The sequence below is a fragment of the Thunnus thynnus genome, chromosome 4, assembly GCF_963924715.1.
Source record: "Thunnus thynnus chromosome 4, fThuThy2.1, whole genome shotgun sequence".
In the NCBI taxonomy this organism is placed as follows: domain Eukaryota; kingdom Metazoa; phylum Chordata; class Actinopteri; order Scombriformes; family Scombridae; genus Thunnus; species Thunnus thynnus.
The window spans coordinates 8,272,284-8,289,971 of NC_089520.1; the positions used below are offsets into that span (position 1 = coordinate 8,272,284).

Genomic DNA, 17,688 nt, shown 5'->3' on the forward strand with positions numbered 1-17,688 from the left:
CTTCACAAGTAATTGTTTTGTTATGAAATACATCATAGATTTCCGAGCTACTGTTATTTATTGTGGATTTTTTATTTCGGAAATTGTTTTTCTCAATCAAACCAGAGATTATTTTTTCAGTCACTTGTGTCTACTCCCCACCCCCACCGCACGGCGGGGCTAACAGAGCCCGCCCCCTCTCCTCTCTCCCCGGCAGCCTCCGCCTCTCTTCTCTGGGCTGCCATCCACACCGCTGTTGTTGCAGCCATTTTACCGTAGAGCGTCGACACAGCGACAACCGGAGGATGCCGAGACAGCACCGTTAAAAGGTAATCCCGCTTCTTTTTGTTGAGCACTTCAGTTCGCGTCAGTATCCGTCATATTTCCGACTCAGCAGACACGTCGGGTAATGTCCGGCGAGCTGAGGGCCGGGCTGACCGGAGCGGATAAGGGTGCCTAAACAACTGTTAGCTGCCCAGACAGAGGAAAGACTGCTGGGATAGTGTTTGGCGAGCAGAGCTGGTCGCTGGCACTTCACAAGTCTGTGTGAAAAATGGCGTCGTGTTTCGCCAAACCACTGAAAGTTGTAAATGAGCTTCTTCTTGTTGATTACGTGAATGTGTGTTTGGCTGCAGTTTAAAGGAGCTGAATAGCAATGTTCTGGAAATTCAATGGAGTCTTACCGGCGCGTCCGGACAGGGGGCGATAGAGAGCAACAGAGCGACGTAGGTTTGCGCACGTTTTGTAGGTCAACCCTCATAGGCTAGTCAGTTTGTTAGCATTTCTGATATTTTTTTTTGAAATGTAGCAATCCCATTGTCGGTTTCATTGTTCTACCAAGTGAGTAAACATATCAATTGACCTGTTTTGTTAGTTTTGTCTTTATCTGTAATTTCGAAGCACATCTAAAGGGTGCGTGGGAACAGTTAAATGGTATACTGGTGAATTTAATTTGTAATTTGAATCGCCACGATTATAGAGTTGCGAAGTTGGAGGGACTGCTGGTTCTCGAAGTGTTGTTTTTTGTTTGGTTGTTTGTTTTTAGAACATTTGTCACAAATGAAACCGTCAGAGAAGTTTTTAAAGGAAAGATCATTATTTGGTTGACTTGTCAACAACTCATAGACATCTGAAATGTGACCCCGACTACACGCTGCTTTTTGTAAAATGTCAAACGCCAAAATGGTTGAAAACCACTGGTTTAATCTTTAGCAATATGTTGTATTTTGAAAGCTCGTTAAATTATCCATTGTGTCAAATTTTCATTTGTAAAGTAACTTGTAATTAAAGCTGCAAGCAGTGATGAACGGGTTCTCGCACCTTTCACATGTTGGTGGGAGTGGCAGCTGTGGTATCGCTACTGGAGGTCAGTTGAAATGGCTCTGAATTTTCAGGATTATTGGACACTGTGTGAATGGGTAAAATATTATTTCATGTGTGCAGTACATGGCGCTGGAGATGACATTGGAAATCTTGTATACATTCGGAAATCAATAGCGTTTGGGAGTCTCTGAGCAGCGCTGTTTTGAGATGTGAGACAGCGTCTGACTCGTTGCTGGGGAAACTCCTGGTAGCGTAACTCCTTTAAGGAATAGGGCAGAGTGTAAGCAAGTGAGTGGTTAAGTGAGACAGCGAGTGTCAGAAAAATGACGTTGAATGCGAGCGGAGCAGAGAAAAAGGTTAGCAGTAAGGCCGTATTCAGACTAAATCAGGCGGTGCGGCGGTCAGCCGTAGGGTTGAGCAGAGGTGTGTGGGGATGTGGGCATGTTTATTTGTCCTCCAGAATGTAACCGCTGTGAAACAATCAGAAAATAACGTTTTATTGAACTGACTCACCGGCTTTCTCGCTACTCTCGCTCCCTCTCTTCATTCACTCTCTAGCTCGCTCGACCACTGCTGCTCTCTCTCTCTCTCTCTTGCTGGTGCTCTCTCTCTCTCTCGTCTTTTTTAAAACGAGCCGGGAAGCAGACATCAAAGCCTATCTTTACTTTTAACGTTAGTTGTCCTTAGTTATTAAGTTGTTAATCTGACAGTAAATGTACAGTACAGACAGTACAGTCTGTCAGTTAATAAATACTGCAGCTTGTCAAGACAAAGAAAAGTCACGTCTGAACGCACACACACACACACACACACACACACACACACACACACACACACACACACACACACACACACACCCCGCCAGGCCAAACCACTAACCATACGTCATGTTGCTGTATATAATATGTAGACCACATCATGTAAATTTCATGTAAATCAGATGATGTTTGTCTCATAAGGCTGACTTAATGTTGTCAGTAGGTGGCGCTATGACTATGACTCAATATTGACATATAGATGTGTTCAGGCCTTGACTGAAGTAGGGCTGTAGTCAACCAAGGAAAATCTTGGTCGACTAAAATAATACATAATCTTCAACTAGTCGATTAGTCTCGGGGGGGGGGGGGGGGGGGCTCTGCTCTGCTCTGTATTTCTCTGTTTTGTGTCTTCAGGTTAGGCTAACCCATTGTTGCTAACTTTGGAGCTAACCCCCTTTACTTTTCCAGCATTTGGGGAAACAACAGATGTGACTTTTTAGCATTTATAAACTGACACACTGTAGTCTGTACTGTACATTTACTGCCAGACTGACAACTTACTACTTCTGATTATCGACCAATGACAATTTAGTCGGACGAGAGTATATCGACCAACTAATCGACCAGTCGACCAGCAGACTACAGCCCTAGACTGAAGAAATTTGGGGCAGATTGGACAATGTAAAGTGGTGTTAACCAACTTTCTGTTTCATGTTTTGGGCAAAATTGACCGCCACACCACGCCAAGTAGTGCAAAGGTCTTTAGATGTCACCTACAATATTTGAAGTCGCTCGGATTAATTCTTTAGGAGGAGTTTGTTAAAGTACAAACCTGTCAATGGCTTCAATTCACGAAAAAATTGCACAGTAAATTCAAAATGGCTGACTTCCTGTTGGACTTAGGGTATGGCTCCAAGAGGCTTTTTTTAAAGTCTGGAGATGTTACATGTGCATACTAAATTTTGTACATCTACGTCAAATTTAAAGGTGGAGGGTTTGACTTTTAGGTGCCACGCCCAAGCCCAATTGCAATATCAAATCGAAATATTTACTAATTCAAACATGGGTGCAAAGCTTCATGAGTTGTTTTTTTTTGCATTGTGAAAGCCTCAAACGTGGTCATATAATGAAAATTGACACACAAAATCCGAAATGGCTGACTTCCTGATGGGTGAAATTTAAAAAAAAAAAAAAGAGAGAATTATGAGAGCAATTATCCCCCTGAATTTCATGAATTTCAAAGCAACTTTATCCCAGCATGGCCCTGCGTTAAGGAGCGCCATGGAGCCTGCTGGCTATGCTGAGCCCAGTCACTACAAAACTATGCAATTTTCACCAGTTCCAACATGTGTGCCAATATTCATGAGTTTTCAAGCATCTCAAACCACTTTTAGTGCCAGGGACTATTGGGCCACCAATAATTAACTGTGCTATATTTTGAGCTTTACCAGATATGTTTACAAGGTTACAGTTAACATGATAAACAACAGGGCTACAGCTATGTACTAACACTCCCCTAGAGACACACACACAGAGACACACACATCGGTGAGCCTTGTAGTAGAGCTGCTTGCTCAGCTACAACAACAGTTAACACACAGAAACTTTTACAAAGGGCTATGAATGTGCTTCTAGTGACAAAGCTCCAGCAGACTCTCTGTGTTTCCAGCACGGACACGGTGAGTCTGATAACAGCTACTCATGGCTGGTGATTTTGCTTGCATTTCTTCTTAGTTGTCACCTGCAATTGTTGTTCATCTGACCCCCAACAGTCTGTTCAGCGCCTCCATAAGGAGGCGGAGGGTAGTGGTAAGTCAAAGTAGCTGAATCAATTCTGAGCGGTTGCGATACTTGGCGCCAGTGTATCTTTAAGGTATCACAAGTGGAAATATCGCGATATGTTGCAATTTTGTTTTTGGTCCCACCCTTAGTGCTGTTTACCAGTAACGTTTGCAAATTGTCTTGACAGTGTTGACCTTTGAAGAAATGGAGAGTGAGAGAGTCTAAAACTGAGGGTTAGGGTTAGCAAGCTAGCTAGCTTGGTGAGCATGTTTTTTCCTTCTGGCCTCCTCTGCCGCTGCCTGGGGTCGTTGGTTCTTCGGCCACTCATACCAGCCACTGCCCGGGCATCCGGAGTGACTGACAGGCTTCACCACCTCTGAGCTGATAGCATGTTCAGTGTCACCTGGAAGTTTCAGTTAATGCAATTAGACAGTCGTTTTTAAATTTTAGCTCATCTGATATCTCTGAGCACAGTGGCACAAAACATTTAACCTACATTGACTAATGTTTTGTTCTCCTGTGAAACAAGCAGAAACAATTAACACAATACAATGTCAGAAAATGGTTAGTTAAAATTAATGTGATGTCTTCAAATGTCACATTTTGTCCAAATCCAAATATATTCAGTTTACTATCATGACACAAAAAAGCTTAAAATCATCCTTTGAGAAGCTGCAACCAGCAAATTTTGTAGTTTTTCCTTAACAAAAAGACTTGGTTCTCAAAATAGTTACTGATTAATTTTCTCTCAGTCAACTAATTGATTAGTCCTTGAGCACTAATATTTTGTCCATGTTTTCAGCAGAAACAAGTAGTGAACAGAACACAATGTCAATGTCAATTATAACTAATGTCAAATAGTTATAATCGTTTGGTTTATATTTGTCGTGTCATCACCATACATATCTTACAGCCAATGTGATTATGATAAATTGTTTACTGTAGCACAAAGTTCTTCATAGACCAAGCCTCTTAATTTTTTGCCCTCAAAGTGCACCAGATTGATGCATTTAACTTTAAAATGTACAAAATTTTCTTCTGGGCTGCATGCCCCCAGACCTCCCAAGAGGGTCAAAGATCCATCCATCAAAGTCTCCTTTGGGAAACACTGATGGTGGGCAGAACATCAAATCTGCATAGTCTTGAAATGTCTTTGAAGTTTGTGGTGACAGATTGTTGACAAATGCTGAAACATCAATTATGATGGAGTCAGACTCTGGTTCCATATCTGGGATCTTAACAAGGGTCTCAAGAATAGCACAAGCTGAGATTTCTGATAGGTATGGAGCTTTCCACCATCGCTCACGGCAGCAGGCTTCTCATTGCAAAAAGTTCATTGAGATCACATTCTCTGTTCTGACATGAGATGAACAGCTTAGAGAAGAGTTGCAGTCTGTCTTCATGACTTTCTCTTTAGAAGAGTCAGCAGAGACTCGTTCCTGGCAGAGAAAAGTCAATTTGTTTTTTCTTGATCAGCTCGTAGAAGGCGGGATATGTCTTCACCTTCCATTCCCTTCAAGAACCTCTTGAAATCTGGTTCTACCTTTCTCATAATGTGTCAGTTTGACTGGGCTGGTGTGAGTAATGGGTCAAGAAAAATTGGAAGTTCATTGAGAGGAACATTGGTGGCAATTATGGTATAGCCGTTATGTTTACTTGGATAATGTATTGGTGGTGATTTGCTTCCTTTGTCTCCTTTTGATGGAGGCAACATTTCCTTCAGTCATTATGCCATGTAGCTGGCACTGGAACTGCATTGGCCATCTTGTTGAACAGTGCGCTATAGCAGACAATTAGAATATGCTATAGGTATATAAATCTTCTGCAAATGGATTGCAATGCAGCCCTAAAGCTTCTATCACCTACACCTTGCATCTTAGCAGCCCAGAGCTCGGTAAGCAGATTATTTTTTTCAGTGTTTGCAATATGGTAGAAGGAAGCTTCTTAGCCTCTCTGTGGTCAAAAAGGTATGGTTTGACAGCAAGATCATTCATATTGGAAAATTCTACACAAAGTTGCCCTCAAAATAGTGTTTCTGGGCTGGAAATGGTGGCTATCTTGGAAGATTGGCGGCTATCTTGGAAGATTGGCAGCCATCTTGATTTTTGCACGGTTAACAGGCTTTATCAACAGGACAGTCCCTAAGGAGAATTTGTGCCAATTTTCGTGCCTCTTTCCACTTTTTTCTGCAAAAAAGATTTTCCTGCAAAAATGCAATTAGCTGCTACACTATGCAAACAAGCTGCAACAAAAGTTAGTGCGCCCTTCACTAGTGAGACTCCAATGTTTTATTTTTCAATATTTGGTATTTTTGATGACAGATTCGATCCTCTTGGACAGGGATGATACCAGTCTTTCACAGATCTATGGAGAGATGTTCTGCTGTTCTTCATAGATGATTCTTTTCAGCTGCTCTTTGCTGGAGGGGTTTTGTTGCTCTACTTTCCACTTTAAAATACTCTAAAGGTGTTCTATTGGATTCAGGACAGGGGACATACTTGGCCAGGTTATAGTTTTCACTTTTTTCTTTTTTAAAAACTTTTGTGTGATTTTTTTTTTTTTTTTTGCAGTGTGTTTGGGATCATTGTCATGTTGGAAAGTTCCTGTTCTGCCAAATTCCTTGAGACTGAGAGTTAACTTGCATTCATAGTGCCAGGTCATCAGTGTCCTGGCCAGGTCCATGCCAGACATGCTGTAGCCCATCAGATCCAAACAAATTTATTTTGGATTCATCTGACCAAAGAATGTGCCGCCAATATTCATCAGGCTTCTTCTCATGTTCTCTGACAAAGATCAGTTTTGCAGTTTTTGTGAGCAGTGGTTTTCTTCTTGGACGTCACCTGTAGAGGTTGACTTCATGCGATGTCCTCCACAGATAATCCTTGTGCCAAGTCAGAAGCACTTGCCCATCTGTTTTTCAATGCAAGGCTGAGTATGTAGCGAATTGTGCGTACTGTCATTTTTCAAGAAGGGCCAGTGCGGCTTCTGTTATTGGTGGTATGGTTCTTCCTGTAACTCTCATAACTTTCCAGAGTTGTGAAATGTAGTCTGTGAATATTACAAACCTCTGTGCAGTATTTTTCTGATAAACTTTAAACGCAATAATCTTTTGCTCCAATCAAACTTGCTGGATTGTATTTCATTGTTACTACGGTACTTTAAACAACACACTCACACATTAATCAATTAAACGAGGCAGAGGAATAGCTGAATATAAGACACACCAAGCAAGAGAGAGCAGGAGAGTGAGAGAGAGAAGCCATCACTGGCTGCTAAGCTAACGTAACTAGCAGATCTGAATAGCATGTAAACAACTGTGGGATTAGCGAGAAAGTCGCTAAAAGAAGGAGAGAGTAATGAGTGCTTGAGCGGAACAAGTGTTTGTTAAAATGTTCAGTGGATAATTAGCTGCAGTAATGAAGAACATAGCAAAATTAACAGGGTTGAGAGCAGAGAAATGCTACCGGTAACACAGAAACACTGGCAACTGGAAATGAGACAATACACTTACCGTAGCACGTCAGGTCACAACGTCATTTGGGTAGAGGTGATTTCTGTAGGCTGTGTATTGTGGTTGTTTTCATTTGTATTATTTAGTTGGAATCTAAATGCTTGCGTTATCGTCTGTAACTGGACTCATGTGTTTCCTGTGTAGTAGTAAAGGCCTGCTGGGGCACCAGGCCAAAAATAAATAAATTTTAACGCCAAAAATAACATTCATTTGGAAATCAATAGCGTTTGGTAGCCTCTGTGCAGTGCTGTCCCAAAACGTGAGTTAACCTATTTGTTGTGGCCTGGGAAACTCTTGGTAGCGTAACTCCTTTTAAGGAAAAGGGCAGTGTGTGAATGTGGCATAGCGGGTGAGTTTAGCAAGCGGCAGAAAAGTGACAGTGAATGCAAGCGGAGCAGAGGAAAAGGTTAGCAGGAAGTTGTCAATCTGGCAGCAAATATACAGTACAGACTACAGTGTGTCAGTTAATAAATGCTGCAGCTTCTTTTCTCAAGACCAAGAAAAGTCTCATCTGTTGTTTCCCCAACGGCTGGAAAAGTGAAGGGGGTTAGCTCCAAAGTTAGCAACAATGGATTAGCCTAACCTGAAGACGCTAAACAGAGAAAGAGAGAACGCAGAACTGTGCGGCTGCTTAGTTCACTCTGTCTTGTAACATCCAAAAATTTTTTTACACTAATTGTACGCTAATAAACAGTCTTAGTATTAAATAAAAAGTCCTGTTGGAATACTGGTTGTTGATTGAGAATTGGGCAGAAATGCCCAAAACATAATTGTTGGAGATGGAATAATGGAGAAGAGAAAGTATGCATGCAATAATTTAAAAAAAATTCTCACGGATATATAGTTTTATTTTTAAAAAGATTTGTTAATGTACGGATTATGGTTATAATGGTGGGGGCTCATCACCCTAATCCATCCCAAAGCTCATTTTTCTTGTTTTACACAATTCCAGCCAGGGTCCAAAATTAACACCCATACAAGCACCAAATGCGGGTAGATTTTCTGTTCGGGGAGTAAATCTCGGAAGGCTATTCGACACACCGGCGGAAATATCTGGCATGATTGCTTGGAGGAAATTACTCATGTTTGTCCCTGTACAGTGTAGATACACACCATGTGTTTTTTCACACGTGTCTAAACATGAAATCGTAGGAGCACTTGAGACAGTTTGAGGCGAATTAATTAAGTAATTCTACTTTGAGCATGTTTACTCTTGTGGGAAATTTTTACCTGTTCAGACATTATCGGTATAGCACCATATCAAGTTGTATAATCATTTTATCACAAATCATTTTTTTCTGGATGAAATGGAGAAGTACAGAGTGTGGGAATGGAATAAGGGAAAGCACGATGGTGGTGTGGGCCTGGGCAGGTTAGGCTTGTGGATGCGTGGTTGCTAACTTTGTGGCTAACTCCCTTCGATAGACAAGTATTTTCTTGGTCTTGAGGAGCTGCAGCATTTATTAACCGACACACTTAAGCTTGTACTGTACATTTACTGCCACATTGACAACTTGCTGCTAACCATTTCCTCTGCTCTGCTCGCATTCACCGTCATTTGCTCAACTGCACACGCTCATTTACACTTTCACTCACCCTGTTCCCTTAACGGAGCTGCGCTACTCTTGTAATTTTCACGTAGATGTCCTTTGAAGAATGAAGAGAAGTAGGATGACTCAAAACAATTTCACGATAACGCAGGGTGTTATTGTGCTCGCACAGCGTGCAAGTGAAAGTCATTAGTAGCCCATTGATACAAATATATGTGATATGACTGAAAATAGGGGAAATACTGATATGTGACACTAAATGGCAATTTATAATTTTGGCCAATAAAAAAAATGCTTCGCTGGTGGATTTTCCCATCTACCAGTCATCTTAGCAGGTGAGTCAAAAAGTTAATTTTGGAGACTGATTGCAGCCCTTTGACATTAACATTAACATTACTGTTTTTCAGCCCTAAATATCTTGTTAAGCCCTGAATACAGTACAGTCCCTGGACCCATGTGTTGTCTTTACTGCCAAACACATCATCTTTCATATGAAATGGCGTCTCTCTGCAGGCACTTCTGAAGGCTTGCTAATGTCACCAGCAGCTGTATATGAGAGGCAGAAACTGGGGCCATGATTAGCAACTGTTTTGCTTTTTATACTTGGAGTGGCTACTGCTACCACAGCTGGGAGGGAACGAAAAAGTATGAAATATACCTCAGAGTCTTGGATATTATGTCACAATTAGGAAGGGGCCACAAAATTCAGCTCAACCAGACTTTCAAAGTCCAAGCAGTTCAAGCAGATACATACAAGCCAGTTTTAAGCAGAAAAAGGTTTTGGTCTTGCAGTAGAAAAGGACTGACTGACTATTTGTGCATAGATGTACGTGCACATAGATATTAGCCTATATACACACAAATGTATAGAACATAGAGCTGCATGATTACTTGTTCAATATTGTCAATTTTTATTTCCAAAGACTGTATTTGGCTGGTAACGTGTCATGCCTTTGTGTCTTAAGTGCCTGCTCTGGCGCATCAAATCAAGCGCTCCCTATTCACTAGTCAAGCAACCAATCACAAGTGTTTGTGCCGGCTTGCTCTGAAACTGCTCTGTAACCACACAGCCGCAGCTGTTGCCCTGCAGCTGCATTTTCACTATGATGGCAACCTGATAGAGAAACGAAACTGCCTTTATTGAGAAGGGAGAATTGCTGTTGATTTGGTTTCATTCTGTGGTCTAGTTATGGTAATATTTTACTCTATAAACAGATACATAGATAAGTGTTAAGATTGTGTTGTTTTTGTGTGTTTTCTTGTAATAATATTTTGGCAATGCAGTATGGCACAGTTGTCGCTCTTTTTTTTTCCCCCAGAGGTGGTGATATGAAGTACGTTCTCTTTTGGAGTTTGGTGATTGATTTTGTGATGTATTCAGGATGGAAATTCTGTCACTGGTTTAAATTTCTTATATTCATAAAATGTTGTGTTTAAACATACCAAATGTTGCTTTTGATCTCAACAATCTGTAAATAATCTGTTGTTCTTCTGGTCAATTAAAACTGTAACAAAAAATATAGAAAATAACAGCAGCAAGCTAACATGCTCACGATAACAATGCTAACGTGTTGAATGTTTCATAGGTGAGCATGCTAACATTTGCTAATTAGCACCAAACACAGTCTGAAGCAGTGTCATTAGTTTTGCAGGTATTTGGTCATAATCCAAAGAATTAGAGAAATTTTGACCCTTTGACCTGACGATGGTGCTAGATGAAAAGTTGGGGGATCACTGGATTTATTACAATTCATCCTGAGGGGGACAAGAATGTGTGTGCCAACTATTATGGCAATCCATTAATTGTTGCTGTTTCCCTAAAAAAAAACAAGACTGTGAACCTATAGTGGTGCTAAACGAAATGTCAGGGGATTACCAAAGTAATTGTCTTTGCCAAAATTCATGGCAATCTGTTGTTGAGATGTTTCTGTCTGGATCAAAGTGGTGGACTAACAGACCGAAACTGCTGCCATCCCTAGAAAAACCATCTTAACTGCGTTCTGCTGTCATTTATAGTCACCGACTCGCTGTCTCTCTCCTCTTCTCTGCTCTTTCTCAGCGCGGGCGGGGCTGAGCCCTCCGTGTGTATGCAGCGCAGCAGAGGAGAGACAGACAGCGATGGACAGTTGACGACAACTAAACACGTTATGTTACTGTAAGTGCAATAAAAGCTTTGCCAGTAACAAGCCAAGAAGAGTAATTTATTAATGTAATCCACACAAAAGACTTCAAATGATAAAATATTGCTGTGAAGAGAGCGATTTGCGTCACAACAAAATAAACGATAGAGCATAATATGAAACATCTGAACAATTGAAAACACTTTGAGGTGAAGAAGGACGCGCTAGAAGTCAAGCTAGCTCTGACCGCTGACTGCTGGACAGCTCTCACAAATGAAAACAACATTACAACTTTTATTAACAATTAACCCGTTAGTTACCAGTTAATTGTTGTCATTCTGTTGAAAGTAAAATTAACCGATACTGACATCCATAGCTTCTATACAGCTAACACAGATGTATCTACTTGCGCTTTACTCTACTCAAACCAAAATGTATTTTTACGTTTCAAGTCTGTTTTCTTCTGTTTCATGCATGTAACTACAGTGACAATGTGGTTGGGCTCTGAGTGTTGCCAAAACGCGAGTGACCGACACTTAACACTGTGCCAGAACGCATACTGTGTAGATACAGATGGACGACTGAAGCTGCTGCTCTCTGAACACGCTGCTTTCGCTACACAACATGTGTAGATACTGTGTCTGGTTAACACGTAAAGTGTTCAACACCAATAATGATCTCCACAGCCACGGAAATGAATCCAGGCAGACTGTCATGGAGCTGTCCATCAAGAACCCCCCGACACCCCCACCAGCCTTCACCCTGCACCCATCCCCCTTCTGTTCATCCCTCTATCGCTCTCTTCCAAGTGAGGAAACTGCTAATGTAGAGACTCCCTGTGAGCAGCGTACAGTCATGGTGAATCATGGGAAGTCGACTTGTGTGCAGTCACACTGTGGATCTCTGTCTGGATTTTGCAACAACAAATACCTTCTCCGTCTCCCTCTATCCTTCTTTTTCTCTCCCTTCTTTTTCTGTCCTCCATTCTCTGCTTTTTCATCTCCTCTTCTTCCTCTCTTTCTTATGTTTTTTCTGGACTTTTATCTTCTTTTTCACTTTGACTAGCAATAGAAAATGTATCTTAAACCTTTTAAATAATTCTATTAATTCATATTTGCACCTATTTTGCAGATGAGGATCAAGTTCTAGGTATGCAAGAAATTTGAGGAAAGTTATTCATAAATTTTAGGAGAAAATGATAAGATCAGATTTCTCAGAATTGAGAGTTTTTTTCCAATTCTGACTTAACTGATTCAAAATACACAACGTGATGTTGCCTGGCAGCAGCTGTGACTGAAACCACTCGCTGTCTGAAAGCACCGTAAAAGGTCACCTGACTCTGCCTCTTCCTGCTATCTCAAATTGCCTGTCAAAAACCAGGCCTCTGTCTGAATTCTCTCCTTCATCCACTCATACACTGCTCCTATATAACAGACACTCAATAGATGACCTAATGATGAGCTTTATGTTGAGAGTTTGGACCATAGACTGTATTTAAAGATTGATAACAGGACAGCTCCCCAAAAGTGAAGCCAGAATATCTCGATCGCCCCCTGGTGGCTGGTTGCAATATAGGTCATAAGTCCGGCCCCCTTCATGTTAGTGGATGGGACATGGGCCAGACTAAAAAATTAAAAGTGCACGTCAAATTTTTTCCAAAGATTTTTTTCTATCTTTCCACGTAGTTCTTACCACGCTGATAAGTTTGTTCTTAACCCTTTGAACCCATCCTCACTGAAGGAGTCCGGATCAGAAGAAAGCGCCTCTTCTGTTTTGTCACCACCTGCGAACAAAACCCCCAAAGCCTTCTTTTCTTCGTCATCACGACAAAAAAAAGACACGTATATGCTCCAAAAATACACTTATTCTCTCAATATCTGAATCTGAATCTCTCAACTTTCTCCAAATCTCTCTGACTTCGACCTGCTTCTCTGCTCTGCCCCACTCCGCTCCAACACGCCACCCCGTGTCGTCATTACGTTTTACCCGGTTTTATTACCCGCATGTAACGTGATATAATGGCGTCATCATCTTCTGACACAAGCGTACAATGTGATTGCGTAAAAGATGAGAGCCTTAGCTTTCAGCTGAAAAAGAATGAAAGCGCTAGCTGTTATGGTTTTGATTTTAGATCTATTTGAATTTTCAAAGAGTTAATTAGCTATTTTAGGATATAAAAAGGGGGTGTGGTGTCATGATTGACAGCCGCCCTCAAACATCAGTCAAATATGGCAGAGTGAACGCAGCAGTTTCTTTTGGAAGATGCAAATTTATGTTTTCATTTGTGATACACTACCAGTTGTAGCTAGCTGGTTACAGACTGGTTCTGGCTGGTTTACCTTTACCTACATTGCTTCACTTTTGCATAGCGGTAGGAAGTGGAGACGTGTCGTCCATCTTAATATAGTGTATGGTTTGGTCACTTACTAATCATTACAATTTTAATCATTAGTAGGGGTGTAACAGTGCATGTATCCATCATGAGCCATTACCGTACGGATGTGACGTTTCAGTGCATGTGGTAGTACGAAGAGTATTTGTGACCCAAACAATTGCTTGTCAAAACAGTTTAAAAATTCACTTACTCCAACATGCGGAACAATAATGCTAGAGCGTGAGTTTCATCTGGAACTTTTGGCTACGCACCACTTAGCTGTGGTAAAGATCCTCATGGATGTATGCTAGCTGGCTTAGCCAAGGTAGCCTGGTTACCCTGGTTAAACTGGCGTCAGAATGACAAACGAGCGACCCATAACACTGACCGAGTTCAACACTATTACTAAAATATGCTCCGTTATCGCCGTAGTGAAACAGTACCGCGTTCCTCTCTCTGTGACGGTCGGCTTTGAGTGAAGCTGATCAGAACAACAAACACAGTTGATTTCTGTCGTGGGCAGACAGCACGTTGTAAGAACCAGTTCTGAGAGAGAAAAATGTAGCTAAAAAGTATTGCAGTAAAAGCAGTGGTTTGGTCCCTGTGACTGATATATTACTATATATGACATCATTAGATTATTAATACTGCATCAGTTTGTAAGCAGCATGTTACTGTTGTAGCTCATGGAGGTGGAGCTAGTTTGAACTACTTTATGTACAGATAGACCATAAATCAGCATAAAACAGCTGTCAGCAGGTGCAAGAAACAGAGAGGTTGTTTTCCTTTTCCACTGTAGCACTCAACTGTGTCAGTAATAGTTTACACTGCAGCAACTCAACTGTTTCAGTAGTTTACACTGCAGCAACTCAACTGTGTCAGTAATAGTTTCCACTGCAGCAACTCAACTGTTTCAGTAATAGTTTTGGCCAATGAGCCATTGTAGGATGTTTACATTTTTCAAGAAAAAGGACCAAAATATTCTTACCTACCTTTCTTTTTTTCCTGCTGTACCGAAATCGCACCGAACCGTGACCCCAAAACCGAGGTACATACTGAACCGTGAATTTTGTGTACCGTTACAGCTCTAATCATTAGGGATGTCAATGATTAATCCATTATTCATTAATTGCCATTAATAATTCAATCGGTTAAAAATGTATTAACCGACAATGCAGAAGACGAGAGAGGTGCAGTGTAACGTCAGTAAATGTACTGTAGATTTGCTGTAGTACATGGTTGTGCCACTAGGTGGTGTCTCTTACTGTTTGAGATTGAGTTACAACTGACCGCCTGTAAGAGCCGCACAAATTGTCAAATGAATGCACCTCCCTGTTGTCCAAGTCGCGGTGTGCCTCGCTCTGCTCACTGTGTCAGTCGTGTTGATGAACACTGACTGCAGCATAAAGTTGCATTGTTGTCTGGCGGCTGTCTGGTGTAGCTAGCTATCTGGGGCCAATACTACAGACTTGAACAGAGGCAGTGAGCAGCTGCTCGGCTAATGCAGGGTGAGAGCAGAGAGCAGCGCTGTAGCTACCGCGCTCATGTTCAGGGTTTCAGGTTCATGTTTATACATTTTAAAGAAAATCTACGCAAAGGTGATGTGCTGTATAAGTGACAATCCTCTGAGTATTTGAGTATAATGCATTTTAGATGTGGCAGTTGATAAATTTGGTGCGACAGTATTTGCGTCTCTGTGACATCTGTTCCATCCGAGCAGCTGTTTCCAGCAGCTGGAGTAACGTTAGCCAGTCAACAACACACATCACCCCCATCATGTAGATCAGGTATGCATATTATATGAAACCAGTAAGACTTAAGTCTGTTGTGGATAGATTGGGGTAAGCTGTTTTGTTTATTCATGTTTATTTAAATGTTTATCTACTCTTGAAGGCTACAGCACAATTGTTAAATATGTCCAACACGTTCAGTCTGATCTAATTTGTGTCCTCTACTGAAGTTGGTGAAGTGGTGCAGCTATTTGCTGTGTTGGGTTTTGTTGGGCCAGTCGTTGAATAATGACAGATGGGAGTTGGAGCTCTGCAAATTTGAATTCAGGCATTATTTTGTGTTGTTTAATTTATAATTCAAATAACTTGGTGTTTACTGAATCTGTCGTTTAAATCCTAAATTTACCAGATTTTGCAGTGAATATAAGCCACGTCAGTGGATAAATGGTTTTATTATGGAAAAGTGTTCACTGTGTTTCATAAATTCTTAATGGTTAACAGGCTATTGATTGTTAATGTAGCCGACTATCAATTAAGGAAATTGCTCAAAATTTTCATCCCTAGTCATTGTTTACAGCTGCAGAGGCACACAACAGTGCTTTTCATGTTTATAAAATGTGGTGCATTGCATTGTGGGACTATTAGCAGAAAGGAGTATACATGCCATAGGACACTTTCTTCGTTCCACTGTCAACTTTTTGAGGGCGCTGCATACAGTATAAATTGAGATGCTCATATTTGAGTGATTTTTGTTAGTTCTAGCCTTTAAAAATTAGGAGATTTTAATGTCATTGGTGCATTTTTAATGTTTGTCTTCTAAGCATGCTGAGACTACAGCTGTTGCCATCTTTGGTGTTAACAGTTACCATGGTTACATGGTCTATTGTAGCGTTGGTGGAAAAGGCGCCGTTTACCTGTACCAGACTGTAATGGCTCTCACATACAGAGCGCTCATGTCAATCTGCTGTCTGAACAGAGCCGCTCCCTCTCTGGCCTTCTTACTCACTCACTTGGCATTAACTCAGCTACCACCTGTGTTCATTCAGAAGCTGGATTCACTAACTTGTTCACTGAAATACTGATCTGTCTGTCTGGTTTAGCTTGAAAAGAGCTGCAAAAACGATAACATCAACACAGCAATTTTTTAGCTAACATTTGGAGGAAGCTTGAGATGGTTGACTGCACTCATTCCTATTGATGGCACCACAAAAGACAGCTGACTGAAAATAACAAAGGTTACATTCACAGTCTTTGACAATATTACTTTTATCTTTTTAGAAATGCCCGTCTTGTCCCAGCTGTTTTGTTGTTGCTTCTTGTTTAATTTTCAGTGGGATTGCAGATAAGTTTAGTCCATAAATCGTTACTTTCTCCCTTCCATATGAAAATTCACGTATCCATTCATCCATTCCTTCACCTTATTGTCTAGTTTTTATTTAATTGATGAAAAAGGTAATACATTTTGTATATTTTTTTGTTTGTATTTAGTGTTTGTCTGGTTTCCATTGTAGAAAAGAGGTCAACTAATATTTTTTTGTCACTGTTTTTTGTTAATGACATTATCACTGCTGACAAGTCCACCAGCTCGGCCTACTAGATTTGCATTTTGAGATCCGATCACTATGTGGGCAGAACGGCGATAACGAGAACACTTATTAATATCAGATGTAAATGCAAAGACTCGTGATCAGACGCCATTATCCGGATACAGATCACATGTATAAACCAGGTGCAGACAGGATCTGAATGAGAGAACTCTGCAGTTTTCAGATGAACTGATGCGAACCTGCTGTCTGTCTGGCAGCAGTTAACTCTCAGTGTTGCTGCTTCTGATCAACGGGCCTGATAGTGTGCATGTTCAGCTGCAGAGTAGCCACAGATCTCCTTGCACTGCTTTGTGTTCTGCACCATTTTAGACTGTAAAATGAATAAATGATGAATTACTCATATTTTGTTGGGGGGGGGTTTAAACAGAGCAGTTTGTTACCTGATAGAGAAACCGTCTCATTCCTTGTCTGCAGTTTTGATGAAAAGTAAACAGAACATGGCTTGTAATATTATATCACGTCTGGGGTGGAAAATTACCAACAGTCACCAGACTGATGCTGCGATCATGAAGGTGAGGACTTTTGCTTTTCTAGCAGGCAGCTAATTAGCATCTCCAGGTTTGCTGGTATTCTAATGGGACATTTCACCCAGATTGTAGGTTTTCCTCATTTTCCTGCTTCACAAGGCTGTTGATGTCTTTCCAGTTTTATGAGTGATTAGTTTCCTTGAACTCTGTTAATCCTTTGGCGTAAATATCTGAAAACAAACATGTCTTAATGTAACAAGTTCTGCCAATCAACCAAACAATTGATAATTTTATCGATTTAATTGTTTGGTCCATGAAATGTTTAAAAAAAAATAGTGAAAAAATGCCATTCTCAATTTCTTAGAGATCATGGTGATGTCTTCAATTTGCCTGTTTTGTTAGATAAACAGTCCAGAACCTTAAGATATCCAACTGACTGTTAGAAATGTTGAGTAAAAACAGAAATTACTTGCATTTAAGAAACTGA

At 40.8% G+C, this 17,688-nt stretch overlaps 1 protein-coding gene across 2 annotated transcripts in view; it reads left to right on the plus strand.

Moving 5' to 3' along the window:
- The window catches only part of ccdc71 (coiled-coil domain containing 71), a 26,576-nt gene continuing 8,888 nt past the window's right edge, over nt 1–17,688 (plus strand). The window contains exons 1-2 of one of the 2 annotated variants that reach the window (XM_067586416.1): nt 1–308; nt 10,963–11,058. In XM_067586416.1, coding sequence (XP_067442517.1) covers nt 10,991–11,058 — 68 coding nt within the window. In that variant the 5' untranslated portion in view covers nt 1–308; nt 10,963–10,990. The remainder of the gene's footprint in view (nt 309–10,962; nt 11,059–17,688) is intronic. The other variant, XM_067586417.1, reaches the window with a different exon arrangement.